At 36.0% G+C, this 20,817-nt stretch overlaps 1 protein-coding gene across 1 annotated transcript in view; it reads left to right on the plus strand.

The window, feature by feature from the left end:
* The window catches only part of dntt (deoxynucleotidyltransferase, terminal), a 359,425-nt gene that overhangs the window by 203,658 nt on the left and 134,950 nt on the right, over positions 1 to 20,817 (plus strand). Inside the window, 4 exon segments of the mRNA XM_030156713.1 lie at positions 9,669 to 9,807; positions 9,810 to 9,913; positions 19,676 to 19,730; positions 19,733 to 19,758. Coding sequence (XP_030012573.1) covers positions 9,669 to 9,807; positions 9,810 to 9,913; positions 19,676 to 19,730; positions 19,733 to 19,758 — 324 coding nt within the window.

Genomic DNA, 20,817 nt, shown 5'->3' on the forward strand with positions numbered 1-20,817 from the left:
ACCGTGATTAATCAAAATTAATCCACAGCAACCCTGTGATTAATATTATTAAAAATTTGGATTGTTTGGCAGCGCTGAAAAACACAAGAAAAACACATGTAAGATGAAAAGAACATCACTTTTAGAACATTACAACAACATAAGTGCTGATACAGACACCTGTCAACATGTCGACATACTCATTGAACTTAGTTGGTTATTTGAGGACATAACGAGACTTTATTGTTTTTGTGAAATTTTTCAAAAATTCAAAAAAAATGTCAATAAAGTTACCGTATTTGGCTCCTTACTTGTAAGTGGAAAAAAAAAAATCCACTAAGTAAATATTAAAAAAGAAAAGAAAAGCACATGTAAGGTGAAAAGAACATGTATTTTAGAACATTAGAACATAATAAGTGCGGATCCAGACCCCTGTCCATTAGTACCATTACTCCATGGTACCGAACAAAGCAGGTCCACTCACTGTTCATGCAGAGGTGGACCTTACAGACCCTGGAGACCACATTGGACCGGAGATTGTGGACTCATGTCCTCACTGTAACTGTTGCTGTCACTATCTTGTCATGCATGCAGAAATGACCAAAAATAGTCACTTGCCCGACATCAAAATCACTCACTTGTAACTGGACGTCCCCATTTTGTTAGTTATATTAATGGAAGTTGCTTTGACAGAATCAGCTTTTGCGGAAAAATGACTTAAATATGACATGACAAATCCATGGAAGAACATACAATATAAGGACAGTGGGGTTGATTATACAGAATATACACACGATAAAATGTAATGATGTTAGAAAATACGTAACAGGTCTGCTCCATCTCGACTCCTACACTTGAATTATTCACATCATTTCACATAACTAATATCATTGAAGTATAACTAAGACTGAAAGCCTCACAATAAATCATTCATACCATTCAGTATGAATAATAACCACAATAAATGTCATTATTTCTTGCAGACAGCGCTCCTGACTGAACGTTAAAGAAACCAGACGGTTCATTCTTTATAGTCAGAATATTATGAAGACTTAAAGAGAAGAACATGTCTCAAATCTCTACAAGACCAAGGACATACTGTTGTGCTTTAAGATATGTGTGCTGCACATTGAGATTGCTGATGTTCAAGCATTGACATTATATGAAACATTTACTGGGCAATGATGATATTTATATTATTTCTTTGATTGTATCACTTTAATTATCACTAGAGTTTTTCTTCCAAATGTATCTGACCACAGATTTATTATATATAAAGATCATTTTCTTGCCATGTTACACTGACAGTCATTAAACACTTTGAGGCAACATTTGATGGAATTATTTTATTTTGTTATCTGAAAGTTTTGCAAAACAGACAATAACACTGACAACAATCAACAATGAGAAAACAAATAGTTACATAAACATATGGTCTGGTCCCAGTATAAAGATAGAGGGTCTTAATACTTATGTTACATCAATACTCTGTCTTAAATGTTAATGTGTGCTTGTTGTTCCTCATCTAGTTGACATGTGTTGTCCCTTACCTTCTGGTTTTGTTCTTACCATTGTTGGTATGTGCTGCCCTTTACCCTTTACCATTTGTGATTGTAGTTTTTTTTTTTTTTTTCTTTCTTACCATTGTTGGTATGTAATTATTATAATCTAAGTTGACAGTTAAATGTTACCTGTGGTAACACCACCAGGAATGTACTTTGTTTCTATTTTTTCACACACATTTTGGTTCTATAATGTAAATACTGTTGAATGAGTTTAGTCTAATTTGGTGTAGGCCTGTTTTGTTCATTGTTCTGGCTGAGGTCTAAGGACAGGAGTGAGCATTTAAAACATTATTATGTGAAGTTATTTGATGATGAGAATGGGGGTGGGATTAAATACATTTTTCTTCTTCCCACTCCTTTTCGAGTGTAGATGAATGATTTTGGAATTTTGAATTTGCATGTATTCTGTAATGCTCGAAATAAACAAATGAAACTAGAAGCACTCGGAGATCGCAGACCTCTGCCAAGGCCGATCAGTGCCCCCCGATCACCACCAAAATTTAATCATTTGTTTCTTGTGCCAGTATCAACATTTCCTGAAATTTTCCATCCAAATCCGTCCATAACTTTTTGAGTTATCTTGCACACGGACGGACGGACGCTGGCAAAAACATAACCTCCTTGGCGGAGGTAATGAAAAAAAATTAAATTAAAAAAAGGTCAAAACAATAACTTAATCTTAATCGAGTGAACAAAAGAAAATGGCAACTGCCAAAAAAACTGTTTAACACCCTTCAGTACAGAGTGTGGCCTGTGTTAGAGTTAATGCAGGCTGGTGTATACTTCAGACTAGTCGCCGTATGGTGTCCTGCAGTATCTGCATCCACTCCTCCTGCAGTACCTGGACCAGTTGTTGCCTCTTCTCAGGCTCAGGGACCCAATTGCCAACCTGCCTGTGTAACAGAGTTAAGGTATATAGTGTAGGATTCCACTTGCCATTGCTGACTTTTGTTGTGTTAATTCCAATTTTATTTTGGGGACATGAACCCCACACCCCTGCAAAGTGGGGTCGTGCACCCCTGGAGATAGCAGCAGTTTTGTCGTTCTCTCCTGGTGAGTGCATGCATATTGGTCCTGTCTTTATTTTACATTTTTTAATTTTCTTTATGTCATTTGAATGGGTGTTGTGTGCCATTGTGTTGGTGTCATGATTGGCTTTCTGTTGAGTATGTTTTTTTTAATTGGAATGTTCGTGGAGTTAGCTAACTGTGATTTATTTATTTTTTTTATTTTTAGCCTCAAGACGGACTGCAGGGTTTTCATTTAACGTATGGATTTTTTTGTATGTGTGCCAGTGTGCCAGAATAAACTGGACAACAAGAAAAAAAAAAGGGTTGTGTGGAAAAAACTCTTTGGCAACACATCTGTACAGCCGCTACACCTGCCCAGTTGATCCCACAGGTGCTCGATAGGGTTCATGTCTGGAGAATAGGCAGACCATGGCAAGACATTCACCCTGAGAATGGCACAGCAGGTCAGTGTTGACAGGTCCAGCTCAGCTGTTGTCCAGCTCATATGCCTGGACACCTCACAGTTGGTCAAACCGACCTGCACCATCCCCAAGGCCCTTGGACGTTCTTCATGTGACATGTGGCATTTTGACATGGACTGGAATAACACTGGTGGCCTTTTTAGTAGTGGTGGGCAGATCGATCCAAATATCCATAGTATCGATATCTAACCGGTATCTGTATCAGATTGATACTAGCGTGGTGAGATCGATACTTTAGTGTCAGTTTTTCTCTTGTACACATTGCTGCGTTTCGTCAAAGAGGCAACAGCCAGGTCGCTGGACTCGCCGCTTTTGTCTTAGCATGGAGCAGACACAAAAATTGTTTGTTACTGTTCTGTTGTTTCTGAAAAAACTTATTTTGATAATTAAGTATTTTGTATTTACTTAGAAACTTTGCTCTCATTCTGTCTTGGGTTTTAACTATCTAATAATAAAAAGGAAACATCACAAAACACTTGAAGGTGCGGGAGACTTTCGTGACCAATTTTTCATCAAATCTGTCAAACCTCAGTCATATCCTCAGTATCATGAATCTGTCAGTCTTTCTGTCATTACTCACCTGAATCTCTTGCATTACGGTGAACAGTTTCTTCGTGCCATCCACCATAAACAAACCATGTGTTTACAAACAGAGGTCACTTGGATATCTTTGGAATTTTGTCGCGACAGACATTGTGGGAAATGGAGGTTCGTGCAGCCACCTGACAGCAGCAGCGCAACCATATGGTATTATATGGATGAAACACAACGCAAAAACAGCTGAAACGCGGAAACGGCTGGAGGAATATGCATAAAGGGAAGAGAGCTCCTGCTGTTTCTGCATCGTGTCTGTTCCAGCTGCTGCTGTCAGGTGGCTGTGCGAGCCTTCGCTTCCCACAATGCACGTCGTGACAAAATTCCGAAGATGCCTGAGTGACCTCTTGGCTCGGTTTGTAAACACATGGTTTTGTTCACGCAAACCGGTTTTACCTTGGATTGCACAATTTGCCCCTGCTCACTCATGCATGAAAACCTGGGTCTGTAAATTTGGACAAATATCCTCCAATCCCCTACCTACTAAAATCCATAAAAGAAAATTCCAAAAATTATCAAAAGTGGAACTGGGGGTAATTTTTCAAAATGTATATATATTTTTGGTACACCCTGTGTTCGCGTGATTTGAGGGTCAGTAGAAAAGCGATTACTGTCTTGTAATATGTGCAGTAATGACCATAAATAGTCACTTGTCCGATAAAGGGTTAACCATTTCTAGCATCCTTTAGGCCTGTTCTTAAGTTGCCTGTTTATCCTTAATAAAGTCAGTGAGAAGCAACATTTTGTAACGGTTGCAGCCAGATTTCTCTCAGCTGTGTGTTGTGTGATTTCAGGTGAAGTCCTGATGGATGTGAAGCAGGTCTGTGCTCTGTGATACGGCTGCAGCAATAAAGATCAATAAGAGACCGGCTTCTCCCAGGCTCTACTCGCATATCTCTTACCCTACATGTCAAAACAAAAATGGTTGTCCGACGTCAACCTTATGATGAAGGTTTCTCGGTCATTTGCGAGAGTCGCTGTCCTCGTGTCTGGCAGACTGCCCGTTAATGCCGCATAAAAATATGACTCCACATCTCAAAGGAAAAAGCAATTTCCTAAATATATCAGTGGACGTTACATCATATACATATATTAATACATTACATCAACAGTTGGCGTGGGATAGAAAATGGAGAAAAATGTAAGTCTGGTGGGTCAGTGAATCTTTTGGTAATTGGATTTTCTTTTCAGAAACAAAAGAAAAACTTGTGGTGAATTGATTTTTGTTTTGAAATACAAGAATTAAAATTGAAATTCAAGGTGTTTTTCTTAGAGTCAAAACAGATAAACCAAATTTAAAAACATGGATTGATTATAGTTTTCTCTTTCAGTAACAAAAAAGAAAGTTACTGCCTGACAGAAATGGAAAAATGGACCAACAACGCCTGTTTTTTTTTCATTTTCTGAGACTGGATGTTGTCATTGTTAAAGAAAGAGCCCTAATGCCAAGGTCACAGAGATTCTTACGAACGATGGGTTTGTATGAAAGGAAAAAGCAATTTCCTAAATATATCAGTGGACGGTACATCATATACATATAGTAATGCATTACGTCTACAGTTGGCTGGAGTGGGATAGAAAATGGAGAAAAATATCAGTCTGGTGGGTCAGTGTATCTTTTGATAATTTGATTTTCTTTTCAGAAACACAAAAAAACTAGTGGTTAATTGATTTTTGTCTTGAAATACAAAAATTGAAATTCAAGGCGTTTTTCTTCTTCAGTGTCTAAACAGATAAACCAAATTTAAAAAACTGATTGATTTTCTTTCTCTCTTTCTAATAACAAAACAGAAAGTTACTACCTGACAGAAATGGAAAAACAGACCAAAAACGCCTGTTTTTTTTCATTTTCTGAGAACAGATGTTGTCATTTTTAAGGAAAGAGCCCTAATGCCAAGGTCACAGAGAGTCTTACGAACGATGGGTTTGTACAAAATCTGGACACCATAGACATGCTCCGTCCACGAATGCGTACGAACTCCAGATTTCGTAGAACTGTAAGATTCGTACAAACCCATTGTTCTTTCCTTGAAAATGACAACATTCAGTCTGAGAAAATGGAAAAAAAACCTGTCATTTTTGGTCTGTTTTTCCATTTGTCAGATATTAACTTCCTTTGTTGTTATTAGAAAGAGTAACTATACGGTGCCCCCCCCCCCCCCCCCCCTTTATTATTATTTGTGCATACTCTACATAAGGGGTGTCAAACTCATTTTAGTTCAGGAGCCACATTCAGCTAAATTTGATCTGAAGTGGGCCGAACCAGTAAAATAATATATCATATATAACAATATAACATAATAATATATAAATAATGTCAACTTCAAACTTTTCTCTGTTTCAGAGCGAAAAAAATAAATGTACATTATGAAAAGGTTTACATCTACAAACTATCCTTTCAAACAATGTGAATAACACAAACAGAAAAAATAAGTAATTTTAACAATATTCTGCCTCAGTTTATCATTTCCACATGTACATTATAACTTACAGATCACAGTGGATCAACAAATACACAAAACATTTAGTAACAGACAGAATCTTCTTAAAATTGTACTCACTTCCCTTAAGACATTTCAGGTTGTTCATATTTGTTCAGGTTATTCATATTTTTTTGCGAAATTATACTTTGTTTTACTCTAAATACATGAAAATATTTACATTTACAAAGAGAAAAATTTGGAGTTGTCATTATTTCTATGTTATTATGACCGTATTTGACTGGTCCTGCCCACTGGAGATTGAATTGGTCTGAATGTGGAACCTGAACTAAAAGGATCGTTAATATCTTAGTGTACTTTTTACATTCCACAATTCATCCCAAGGGCCGGACTGGACCCTTTGGCGGGCCAGATTTGGCCCCCGGTTCACATGTTTGACACCTGTGTTCTATATGTTAAATTTTCTGTGCAGAGATGGAAATATAAAAGACAGTTAATGCAAACACACCCGTTTGTCTTTTATTCCCTCACCCAATGAGAATCGGTAAGGAATCGGATCTATAAGCAAAATTGATAATGGGATTGGAATCGTTACACTGGTCAACAACAAATTTATTGTTGAAGTTTTTTGAGCTGATTTAGGATAATTTTGGTGTGCTGAATCCAAAAATCACATTAATTTTGCTCAATCAGGTCAACTTTCTGAACTATGCCTATTGGCTTTTTAACATTTTTGCTTACATTTATGGGCATTTTCACATCATATGATACAAAATTCTTTCATGTTTCTTGCAATAAACGAGGTCTGAAGATTTTACTTTTGCCAATTTATGATTAATGTTTTTTTAATATTACAGGTGAATGAAATGGCTTCGACTAGAAGATCTTGCAAAAATAAGCCTGACGTATTCTGCTACATCTGCGGTGAATACACCATTGTACCTAACAGGAATCAAGTCACAAGTTTCATAAAGGTGCTTACCAATCTTACTTTGGTATTAAACTTGGTGACCAAGATAAAGTTTGGGCGCCACACATGGTATGCAAGTCATGCACCGAGTATCTGCGTCAGTGGACCAAAGGCAAGAAGAGTTCTCTGAAGCAAAAAAACCTGACCTGATTGAGAAAAACAGATGTCATTTTTGGATTTAGCGGTGCAAAATGGTCCTAATTCAGTTGAAAAAACCTAGACAACTTGCAAAAATTATTTTTTTGTAACCCAGTGTAATATTCTTATTGATTCCCCTCCCTAATGAAAACATTGGAGGATTGGATAGAAATGCAGGTGTTAATCTAATTTCTCATAATCCGATTATGCTGTTTACATGTTCACATGAATAACCTGATAACTGAGTTTTCGTCAGTATGTAAACAGGCTCAGTGTGATGCTGAAACAGTGCATGTGTTTCAGTCTAATTTTTGCTTTGAAGTGCTTTTGTAGTTAAATGTCAGAGTTTACACTGTGTGCTGAGGTCCGTTCAACATCTCTCTTCCTACTTACCTTGTATTTCAGTCCTTTCAACCTTCTCGGGGCTTGTGTGCATGCTCTGATCCTCTGCTAGTGGACGTTTTTGGCTGGCATGAAAACTGGGCTAAAGATAAAAGGTGACCGTGTTTGGCTGTCAGAGCCCCTGGGCGTTCGCTTGGACAGGATGGACCCGCTGTCCTCTTTTAAAGTCAATCCCAAAGACCTATCCTTATTTAAAGGAAGTAATTTTAGACGCATGGCTTGAGTTCTTTTAATTGAGACACTTAAAGCTAAATATTCTCGAGTTAGAGAGTGCTTCACATTCTCTGTAATTAAGAGGCTCTAGGTTCAGTCTGTTCTGTCAGGTAGTGCTGGGCCATAACACAGATTTATGATTTAATATGGTACTGATTACTTTTTTGGCATATACTGTTTATTTGATATCTGATACTGATACTTTCAGTGATTATTATTATATTATTATTATAGTAGTAGTAGTAGTAGTAGTAGTAGTAGTAGTAGTATTTTTCAATTCACAATTTTCAATCTCACATGACAAATACTGTCCATTTAACAGCTTTAATATGCATAACCTTTGTTGGCCATTTTTATAAAGCAATGAAATAAATGTAGAAAAACATACAAATAATAAATAATTAACATAAATATGAATTAAAATGTGAAAAAAAAAAACAAATAATGAATATAAATGTGAAATAAAAATGTCAAAATAAAACACATAAATGATAAATAATTAACACATATGAATTAAATAAAAGTAAAGAAATAATACATGTGAATAAAAGACCGAAGACCTTCCTTTTTTTCAACAAGACCTACACTTTCACATTTTATAACAAAACGAAGTTAGAAATGACATGGATGGACTTGTTCAATTTTATGCTGCAGGGGGAGGGGGGATGGTACAAAACCTTGAAATAAGTTACGCTATAAGATTCAGACGTGACACAGGAACTTTTTTTTGCATTTATTAATTAATATTGATACCTTAGCCTTTCCATGAAACTGGGTGCATTTTGGTATCTGGCACTTTTCCAGCTTTTTAGACCCAATAAGAAAAGACACATTCAGACATATTTCCCCCCAGGATGGACCTAATGATGACCTCAGATAAATGAAAAAAAATTATACTCTACCTCTGAGCCATCCCAAAATTAATGAATTTTTAATCAAATATTGGGGCTAAAAATAGGACCAAAATTGGGACAGGTAAAGCTACCTGGGTGTCAGTGCATTTGATCTGAAAACACGGCTGTAAATGGTGTTATATAGACTATAAATAAAGACACTTGTTAAATGTGTCGATCCTAGTGGTTTTTCTAATCCAGACATGTGGGTTTTTCACGAATCTGAGTCTCATTCCAGGTTTTGTGTTTAACCCGTCGTGTCCACTTGTGTTACATGCAGAACCTGAACATTTAAACGCAAATAAATCACGAATGATTTTGCAACAGCGGTCATTTTTGTGAAACACTCTGCCTTGCATAATTAGTTCAATTCCCAAAATTTACCTGTGAGAGAATAAAGAGATATTAGAAAAAATAGTAGCGCGTAATTGTTTTGTCCTTTTGACCGCGTTACAGGCAGATTTTTGTATGTGCACGTCAATAAAAATCTGTTATATGTGAAAAATAGTTTCTTTTATCTCAGTAGATATTTATTTTTTAAAATACACCCAGAGTGCTTCCAAACTTGCTTCATAACATTATTCTACATCTGGTTTGAAGTTTTAGCCCCCATGTCCTGTTTTTAGGACCAGTTTCATAGAATTACCCAAATTTCGATATGCCCACCACTAGTATCAGGTATTTGTGAAAAATACAATAACTTTCTCTGGCTCCATCACAGACTGTTGGAGCTGTGAATATGTATTCAACAGATCATCCTCCGTGACAAAATGATTGTTTTTTCCCAGCTGTCAGAATCAGACACTTGTCTTACCTGCTGACAGGGTCTGCCCCGCTTTCCTCAAAAGTCACATATTATGAATTTTATTTTTCAGGATATGAATAAAACATCTGCACATATAAAGGATAGGAAACAGATTTATAATGCTAAAAACATAGTTGAATCCACTTTCTTCATTTCAACTTTTTACTTTTCCTCAGGGCATTCTGCTCTTCTCAGACTACCACCCCTCCACCTTCGATGCAACCAGACCCCCCAGTCGTAGCTTTGAGGCCATGGACCACTTTGCAAAGTGTTTTCTGATCCTGCGTTTGGACGGCGGCCAGGTGGAGGGAGGTCTCACAGCGCTGTGGAGGATCGCAGAGGCTGGAGGGCGGTGCGAGTGGACCTGGTCTCACCGCCATGGATCGTTTCGCCTTTACCCTCGGGCTGGACGGGCTCCAGGGTATGACGGATTACACGGACCGAAGGACGGGGACAGGGCTGCAAGTCATATGTCAGCGATAGCTTTAATGTCAGACACTGTGGTTTAGACCAGTGGTTCTCAGCTGGTCTGGTTTCAGGACCCACTATCACCCCTTCAATGACAAACCTCGACCCAAAATGATAAAAGTTAAACTTCTCAAATTTATTTAATGAAATGATCGTTTGTTTTTAACCTCATGTAATACAGAATATCACAGTATGAAAACACAGAAGACAAGTTTAATGATTAGCCAAACTTACCAGCAGGTGACAAAGATAAATGTGGAAATATTCCCTTTAACCCTTTCGTGAATGAATTATGAGAGGCTTAGTCAAGATTTTTTTTCTGAATGTTTTTATTCCTCTAAGCATTAAAAAAACAAACCAATTGAATTTTTTTTTTTTTTTAATAGTGTTGCAAAAATGTCCACTCACCTGGACGCCATGTGTTTAATTTTTTTTCATTGTTTTTATTACAATTTTTTGTTTTCCATTCAACAACACAGTGTCTTCTAAAGACTAGACACAAAACAAAACATACACGACGCTCTTACTTTGGAAATAAAAACACAAAAACATAGCTTAATACAGACGGTGGTAGGTCAGACTTACAATGTACGGGAGTCACATTTATAAATATCATTGAAGTGCACAACAGTCCTTTTAATAGGGTAGAAGAGGGGTCCGGTCCAATATAGTCCAAAAATGGGTGCCACACTTTGTAGAACTGATCTACACTGTTATGTATAATATTGGTAAGATATTCTAAGGGGGACTGTATTTAATTTATTTATTTATTTAAACTTTTTATTTAGATTTTTGCACAATATAAAACAGAACAAAACAAAACATGTGAGACAAGACATAAATAAAAAAAATAAATTACACCGCATAGTATTATTATTGTTACAAATATTATACTACATCTATAGATACATTGCCAAATATTGAAATATTCATATATTTGTATACATATGCACACATCTATATAAATACAAAACACCTCATGTCAGGGCTTATAAGAGCAATTCTCGTCAACAACCCAAAAAGTTTAATTATACAAATAGTCTTCGACCATGTGCCATCTCTGCTTAAAAAGATCCATTTTCATTTGTAATGATGTGGTCATCTTTCCATAGTGTACACTTGTTTCAGTCTTGTTTCCATTCTATTACCGTTGGTGATCTGACACTCTTCCAATTTACTGTTACTATTTTTTTAGCAATCAGTAGTAAATATGTCAAATATATCTCTGCTCTTCATTAAAATCATGACCGGTATGACTCCAAGTAAATAGAACAAAACATTGAAGGGACTTCTCTTTTACAGTTCTTTCAATTTCTTCTTCGTATTTAATTTTTGAGGCAAAGAAATGTATTTACTGATATACTGTGTGAAAACTATATAAAAAAAAAAAATTTTTAATGCAGCTAATCTGATGTTTTCCCACATTTTAACATACATTAATACTAGTCATTACTCACTTAAAAAAAAAAACAATACAACCTTTTTGTTAAAAAAGTGTTAATTACAGTCTAATAACAATAACAAGCGACTGATTTACATTCAAACATGTTACTGCAGATCAGGTTTATCAAGAACAGCACAGTTACAGTAATGATATGATTTGCAGTGTTGGCTGATATGGAACTAAAACAAACAAGGCTAATGAATATACAAGAGAACAGCTGTAGAATAACTGTCCACTGTAGTGACCACTATGCATGAAAGGGATAAGATAAGATAAGATGAGATGAGATAAGATATGTCTTTATTAGTCCCACAAGGGGAAATTCCAGGTTTACAGCAGCAAAGTACAAGCACACAAGAGCAAAGAAGTGCAGAATCAAGATAAACACAATCAAGAATCAAAGATCAAGAAAGTTATATACACTATTTACAGCTGTGCACATGCTGATCGTGCCATAGGTTTATTGCACGGTTTGCTGTATTGTTTATGGTACAATTATTGCACAGAATTTTTGGAGCAGTTCTTATTAACAATAAATTAGGTCCATTTGAACCCAAACTAAAATGTGCACTCAGTTGAGAATTAAAAGTGCATTCAGTCACTTATTCAAGAATTAAACACACTGAGGTTTTTGTCCTTAATGTAGATAAAACCATGGCTGAATTCCATTTCACCCCTTGGCCCCTCCCGCTTACCCCTACCCTTCCGTTTTGCACGTAAAGGTGAAGGGGTAATGTCCCGATTCTCGATTAGTCGAAGGGGAAGGGCTAAGGCGTAGGGCTGTATAGGCCTCGAAACAGAGATTTTTCAGGACCACACTATGAACAGAGGGGAAGGAGAAACTTCCCATAATTCAGTTCAATCATTGGTAAGATGGAGGTAAACAGAGCCAAAAAAGTGCAGCAGTGTGATGAAAGAAACACACAAATGTACGTATTTTCTTCGTAAACAACTTAATCATTTGATCGACCGTTTAATGCCGTTTCAATGTGTTATAGATCGCATTTCTGCAGTTTAATGTTGATAGCCATAAAAAGATGACCAAAGCCCATGGAACACAGACGGTTCCAGCTGCTGACGGCATGGGGAATGCTTTCAGAAAACAAAGTTGTTACATCTGTTAATAGCTGCATCGATGACTGCTGATGATGTAACAGGTCGCGAAGGGTTGTCCCATTTCTAGGCAAATGTTTCAACCCCTAACCCAGTGGTTTCCAACCTTTTTTGGCTCATTTCCATTTTACATCACAAATTTCTGGCGACCCCAGACATTCAAAAACAGACTTTTTTTTTTTTTGCTAAAATGAATCTATTTTTGGTTATGTAATAGTTTGCTCTACTATGTTGCAAATAAATGTTAATTTTAGATGACATTTAGTCTATATAATGTATATTATTCTGGACGGAGGCATAAAAGCCAGGTGTAGATTACTGCACAAAGTGAGAATTTTATTTTCCTTGGTCATATGTACAGTCAGTCCAGCTTGGATTTCCAAGGCTGACAATTAATACTGAACAAACAAGAACTCAAACTATGAATTATGAAACAGCTGCAGCATCTGAAACCAAAAGAAAGATAAACAGAACCACAGTGCTTCAGTTTCAGACTCACAGTTGTCATGTCTTTTATTGATTGGGATTGTCTCTCTCAACTCACTCTCAACTTTTTATCAACAACTAGAAATTTCAGACAACCCCATTTGAATTCCAGGTGACCCCACATGGGGTCCTGACCCCAAGGTTGAAAAACAGTGCCCTACCCCTTGTAGCTCTGTTTCAAGGGGTAGTGCCAAATGCAAGGGCCAAGGGGGAGGGGTAAAGGGTGAATTGGGATTCAGCCCATATTTGACGTAGTCGGTGTCATACCTGAGTTTAACCATAATATGAATACTAACTGTTGGGTCTTCTTTTATGCGGTGAAATATATGGTGTTAATTAGCGTTACAGCACATTACTATCATCGACTGTTAAGAAGTGTGGATGGTACTCACCTCCTTAAAAATAAAGCACAGGATTTGTTTCTTAACATTATTTTTTGCCCAAAGGCCCTCTGAAAACAGGTTTGCGACCCACTGTTAGGTCGCAACCCACCAGTTGAGAATCACTAGTTTAGACAACTCAAACCAGAGGTGGAGGAAGCACTCAGATCTTTGACTAACCACTAACTGTGGAAATACTCCACTGAAGTCATGCAATCCAAACCTTCCTTAAAGCTGCAGTGCTTGACAGTTTTTGGTGTCATTGGGCAAAAAATCCATTCTTACTTCTCAGCGTATTGCAGTTCAAGTGGTCTGACAGGAGCCAAGATTTCCACCTATTTCTCGGGAGTTTTCAGGCTGTTGGAAAAACGAACCTATGACAGGAGGTTTCGGCCACTCATGAGTGAACTCAGGCAGGTAGGAGTCGAATAGATGATTGACAGCTACACTTACAGATCACTGTTCAGATTCAGTCAGATTCACTTTAGTAATGATATGCTAATCTCAAAATAGAACACAGATGACATATCAAATGTTAAAGAAAATCTATCGTTTTAACATTTTAAAGGTGTCCTGCCAGACAAAACTGTCTTTAGGTTTTTTTTTTGTTTTTTTTTAAAAATATTTTCAGTCCATAGGTGTTTGCATTATGTAGTGAATCTGAAAATGAACCTCTACCTCCTCTGTCTGAGAGTATAGAGCAGTGGAGGGGGCCCAGTGGTTAGGTTAGAAGTTGTACAAAATCTGTGTAAGGTCCCCCGTACAAGAGAGGCATAGAAGCCAGGAGTCAGACATCCAAAACGTATTAAGTTTCACTTTCATTTTTGCCAGTTCCTCTACTTCACAGGTGTCAAACATGCGGCCCGGGTGCCAAATCCGGCCCGCCAAAGAGTCCAGTCTGGCCCTTGGGATGAATTTGTGAAATGCAAAAATTACACTAAGATATTAACAGTCCTTTTAGTTCAGGTTCCACATTCAGACCAATTCAATCTCCAGTGGGTCAGATCAGTAAAATACTATCATAATAACATAAAAATGACAACTCCAAATGTTTCTCTTTGTAAATGTAAATATTTTCATATATTTACACTAAAACAAAGTATAATTTTGCAAAAAATGCAAATAGCTTGAAATGTCTTACGAGAACGTACAATTTTAACAATATTCTGCCTGTTACTCAGTGTTTTGTGTATTTAGATCCACTGTGATCTGTAAGTTATAATGTACATGTGCAAATGATAAACTGAGGCAGAATATGTTCAAATTACACTTATTTTTTCAGTTTGTTCATGTTGTTCACATCTTTTGAGAGGATAGTTTGTAGATGTAAACCTGTTCATAATGTAAATTTACTTTTTTTGCTCTAAAAAGAGAAAATTTGGAGTTGACATTATTTATATATTATTACGTTATTATTTTACTGGTCCAGCCCATTTCAGATCAAATTAAGCTGAATGTGGCCCCTGAACTAAATGAGTTCGACACCCCTGCTCAACTTATTGTGCAGGGTGAAGGATGCTGAAAAGCCAGGCTGTCATTGGCTAGCTGTTTGCCAATCAGAGTCATGCAGATTAGCATGAATATTAATGAGAACTGGCACAAATCAAGCTGAGTCTTCCAGCAGGCGTTCTAGACCACGTTAGAAGGGATGGAAACTTGGTAACCAAGGCGTTTTTTCTACAAAAAAATGTTACAGAGTCCATGGTAGAACTTCAGACATTACCACAAAAGTAATGAATTATGTGTGGTAGGGCACCTTTAAGGAAAAAAATCTAGTTTGAATTTAACGGCAGCAACACAACCACAAAAGTTGGGGTAGGTCAGTCACCACTGTGTATGATACTTTCTTTTAATAACAGTCTATAAAAACATCTGGAAGTCAGGAGACCAAATTCTAGAGTTTTTGGAAAGGAATGCTGTCTTATTCTCTTTTTGTTGTTTTTTACCCTGTTTGTTCTGCAGTTTGGTCTGCAGTATAAGTGTACTGGGGCCAGGAGTTACTTGACAGTTTTGATCTAAGAGGGTTTTGAGTCTTAGATCAATTCCCCCTATTGGTTGTATTTAATTATTTTATTACTGTATGAAGATGACCTGATGGGAGAACAGAACAAGGTTATACACAAACAAACTGATGCAGACCCTGAAACAGAAACAAACAAAAGGCAGATTTATTTGTGTAACACAATTCATACACAGGGCAATTCACAGTGCTTTGAGAGACAAGTTAAAACACACTGGAAACAATCAAAATCTGACCAAGTGTATTTTTCTCATCACACTTAAAATAAGACAGAATCACCTAAAGAGGAACTTTCCAGTGAAATATAAGAACTGATTTTTAGACAGTAGATCTTGAAAATCTTGAAGGGGGCGGCTGTGGCTCAGGTGGTAGAGCGGGTCGTCCAATAACCGAAGGGTTGGCGGTTTGAATCCCGCTCTGTCCTTGGGCAAGACACTTCACCCTCCCTGCCTCCAGTGCCACCCACACTAGTGTATGAATGATTGGTGGTGGTCGGAGAGGCTGTAGGCGCAAATTGGCAGCCATGCTTCTGTCAGCCTGCCCCAGGGCAGCTGTGGATACAGATGTAGTTACCACCACCAGAGTGTGAATGTGAGAGCGAATGAATAATGGGTTAATAATGTAAAGCGCTTTGGGTGTCTAGAAAAGCGCTATATAAATCCAGTCCATTATTGTTATATTATTATTATTATTATTATATTTTATATTATTATATTATTATTATTATTATTATTATTATTGTTATTATTATCTTATTTCAAGAAATCTTAAGATAATTTTCACTGTTCCATTAGCAGATTTTTTTTTTGCTTAATTCAAGCAAAAAATCTGCCAATGTAACAAGTGGAAATACAATTGTGATTCGGTTTGTTTGTTTGTTTCTTTGTTGTTTGATTTTAACAATCTAGCAGCAAAATATTGGTTAAATTCATACCAAATTGGGTTTATAGATTGTCAGTGTCTCAGAATAGATGTGATTACATTTTGGGAAAAGTAGTTCAAAGTTCAAATTTTTATGATTTTTTTTTTTTAATCTTTTTTTTTTCCATTTACTTATAATGGGCGAAAATTCAAATGTCTATAAAAACATCAACTTTGTTTCAATTTTACTTCAGAGTTGCCACATATATAGAGGCAGTTAATATGCTGACATCAGCACATGCATAGACATGATGACATCAGCTGGATTGATGCCAAAATAAGGTATAATATGTGTGAGGGGTGGGGTTTGTTGTGCCTTAACATTATTTTTTGCCCAAAGGCCCACGACCCACTGAAAACGGGTTGGCAACCCACTTATGGGTCACGACCCACCAGTTGAGAATCATTGCTTTAGATGATGGGATGTTCAAAATCTTTGCAGTTTTAGTCTGATGAATGTTATTCTGAAACTGCTGCACAATTTGTAGATGCAGTTTTTCATAGACTGGATCCCCCCCATCTTCATTTCTAAAACTGTGCCTCTCTAAAATGTTTTTATGTCATTTCCTGACAACAGATCATTAATATGATAGACCTAATTAGTTTCAAAAAGGTTTCTCCAGCTATTTCTTTTTTGTACTTACTTTTCCAGCCTTTTATTGCCCTGATCCCCATTTTTTAGAGACATATTGCTGCCATTAAAGTCAACATTACCTTATTTTTTTCATATGATAATTCTTTCAGTTTAAACATTTTGCCTTCTGTGCTTTAGTGAATAAAATATGAGTTTATGAGCTCGGAAAAATCATACGACGGTATCTCAATTTTATGGATTTGGGGTTGTAAATCACCATTTATGTGTTGATTTTATTTCATATTGATATGAAATATGAAAAGGAATCTGCATAATAACTAGCAGCCAAACACAAGCTGTCAGAAACTATAATGAAGTAAAAAAATAGAGTATTTTCCGCTGAAGGTGCATTTCCATCCAACTGTGTTTATTCCAATTTGTGCTGAGTGGAATGCAAAGGATTTAAATGAATACATAAAAAAAAAAAAACTCAAAAATCACATAAAAAAGTTTTTATGTTCAGGAGTGGCTGAAAAGTAAATATGATTAATAGCATTTGCAGACTGTAATGTTCACTGAATTAATGGAGTAGATGGAATGGCAGTAAAACACCAACGTTTATGAAGACAAAGAAATACTAGAAAAAACTGCAGTAAAGTTATGTGAATAAAAGTTCAGTTTGATTCATGGAGGCAGACAGCTTCAAGATTATGTTCAAGGTAAGGTTTGGGTATTTTGCTTTATTTGGATATTAACCCTGTACTGACCTCACGCAGGAAAGACCATAAAATACTAGCAAATACCCTGTAAATAATGACATTCTATTTTTTGTCTTGTTTTAGTGCAAAAAAGTAGAATCAAACTATGCAAATGTTTACATTTACAGAAAAATGTGAATATCCTGAACAATTTTAAGTTTCTTCAGAAAAAATAAGAGCAATATCAACAGTTTAATGCCTCAACTTATCACTTATACATGTACATTACAGTTTACAGATCCTAGTGGAAACAGACAGAATAAATATTTACAGTTTAGAGATTGGAGTTTGGAACTAATGAGTTGGACAACTTTAACTGTTATATCTTTAGTGTAACTTTGGCACTCCATGGACCATAGATAAGACAAGACAAGACAAGATAAGATGAGATAAGAAATAAATAAGGAAAGGTAAGAAAGGTAAGGGAAGTAAGATAATAAGGTAGGATAAGATAGGATAAGCTAAATAAGAAGTAAGATAAGGTAAGGTAAGTAAATAAATAAAAGATAAGATAGGATAAGAAAGATAAATAAGGTAATAAATAAATAAGAAAGGATAAGAAGATAAATAAGGTAAGGTAAGTAGATAAGGTAAGTAAGATAAATAAGGTAAGATAGGATAAGAAAGATAAATAAGGTAAGGTAAAATAAGATAGGATAGAAAGATAAGGTAAGGTAAGTAAGGTAGGATAAAAGATAAATAAGGAAAGGTAAGAAAGGTAAGGTAAGTAAGATAAATAAGGTAGAATAAGAAAGATAAGGTAAGGTACGTAAGATAAATAAGGTAAGGTAAGATAGGATAGGTAAGTAAGATAAAATAAGGTAAGTAAGCTAAATAAGGTAAGATAAGATAGGATAAGAAAGATAAATAAGGTAAGTAAGATGAGGTAAGGTAAGTAAGTAAATAAGATAAGAAAGATAAATAAGTAAGGTAAGAAAGATAAGGTAAGGTAAGTAAGATAGATAAGGTAAGATAAGATAGGATAAGAAAGATAAATAAGGTAAGGTAAGTAAAATGAGATAAGGTAAGTAAGCTAAATAAGGTAAGATAAGGTAAGGTTTTATTTATCCTATTGTGGAGACATTTCTCAGTTAACAGTGAGAAAACGACAGGTAGAAAAAAAACACAAGTGAGTGGAAAAATGAAAATATAAAGAGGAACAAATAAGAAATGTGGTATTTACATAAATATGTATTGATAGATTAGATTTTATTGATCCCACAATGGATTTTTTTTTTTTTTTTCTTCTGGCGCCGTCACGAGTGTCAGCCCTTCCAGTAGCTCCATGTTTTGCCGCGTGTTTTTGGGTGTTTTAGTGTTAACAAATGTTTGTAAATTTCCCTATGGACGAATAAAGTATCTATCTGTGGGGAAATTCAATGGTCAGGTCATTAACCGAATAAAGTGCAATAAAAAAGTGTAAATGCAATTAAGGTGGAGTAAGTTAGTGCAAAAAACAAGATAGTGCAAAGCAGACAATATAAATAAAAAATAATAATAGACTAAAAAAGCTATTTATTTTATAAATAAAGAATAGAATTGCAAATTAAATAGCGACACATCTGCCAGATAGGGTTCCAAACCATTTAACCAATAATAGTGAAACTTTAATTATTAACAGTGGTAGACAGAAACACCCATAAAGTCTTGGAATTTTTTTTCCAGATTTATGAATATTCATGCTACAGCCTACCTCTGCATGTACTGGAGTAGAAGTATGAAGCTGCAGGAAATAGAAATAAACAAAAGTACCTGAGTATTATACTTGAGTACTGCGTTTTAAAGTAAATATACTTCCATAACTGTCTCCAACTCCTTGAAAGAAACTTGAAAGTCATGTTGGTTTCTTAATATCTAAAATATCAGTGATATTTTCATATGAAAAAACTCACAACCTGACATAAATAGGAGTGTGTGTCCACCAGGAAGTGCTTTTAGGCATCACTATTTCCTTTCAGTGCCATAAAAGTCAAATAAATCAGATATATGATTCACACTATTGATTCTTTTCTTTCACAGCAATTTGAGAGAGATTTGAGGAGGTTGGCCCGACTGGAGAGGCGGATGCTCCTGGACACCACGCCCTGTTCGACAAAACCAAGGTACCGAGTGCACGGGGTGGATGGACATGTTGGAATCTGTGTGTCGTTTGTTCTTTTCATTTTCAATTGAGAATCCACAATCGGAAAACAAAAAAATGACTCGTTATTTCATTATTCATGCACAAGTCTAAACAAAAAATTAGATGTTTTCATTCTTTTTGTAGAAATAAACAAATGGGCCAAATGTTGGGTTTTGACATTTTGATATCCGATTTGGTTTGACGCAGAAGTTACTGACTTCTTCGTGTGTTACGTGAAGTGTCTTCTACTTAGATCGTCTGCCATGGACACACTGTATTAGACAAAACAACACCTGGAAGATCCTGACCATTTTTTCAGTTGTCATGTCGTCCTCCTTCAGAGTAACGCGTTAGTTGCCTCTGAATAACACGAAATTATCCATTAGCGCAGAAGGCATTAGGCAGAATTTTGCAAAAGCAAATAAAAAATAATAATACGATTAAAAATAATAATAGTAATAAAAAGAATTAGAATTACAAATGATATAGTGGACTACATCTGCCAGGTAGCTTCCAAACGTTTAAACCTTAATAATTAATGAATCTTAATATTTACAGTAGATAAAACATCCATAAAGTCTTGTCTTTCTTTTTTTTTTTCTTGATTTCTGAATATTCGTGCTATAGCCTGCCTGCCAGTATAAAGCTGTAGGTAATGGAACTGAACAAGAGTACCTCAGTATTATACTTGAGTACTGCGTCAAAGTAAATATACTTCCATAACAAAACAAAAAATGAGATGTTTTTCTTTCTTTTTGTGGGAATAACCAAATGGACCAAATGTCGGGTTCATGTTGACATTTTTGATATCCGATTTGGTTTGACCCGGAAGTTACTGACTTCTTCGTGTGTACGTGAAGTGTCTTCTACTTAGATCGTCTGCCATGGACACACTGTATTAGACAAAACAACAACACCTGGAAGATCCGGCCTATTTTTTCAGTTGTCATGTCATCCTCCTTCAGAGTAACGCGTTAGCTGCCTCTGAATAGCACGAAATTATCCATTAGCGCAGAAGGCATTAGGCAGAATTCATTTC

This window comes from Sphaeramia orbicularis, chromosome 15, assembly GCF_902148855.1.
Source record: "Sphaeramia orbicularis chromosome 15, fSphaOr1.1, whole genome shotgun sequence".
Lineage (NCBI taxonomy): Eukaryota > Metazoa > Chordata > Actinopteri > Kurtiformes > Apogonidae > Sphaeramia > Sphaeramia orbicularis.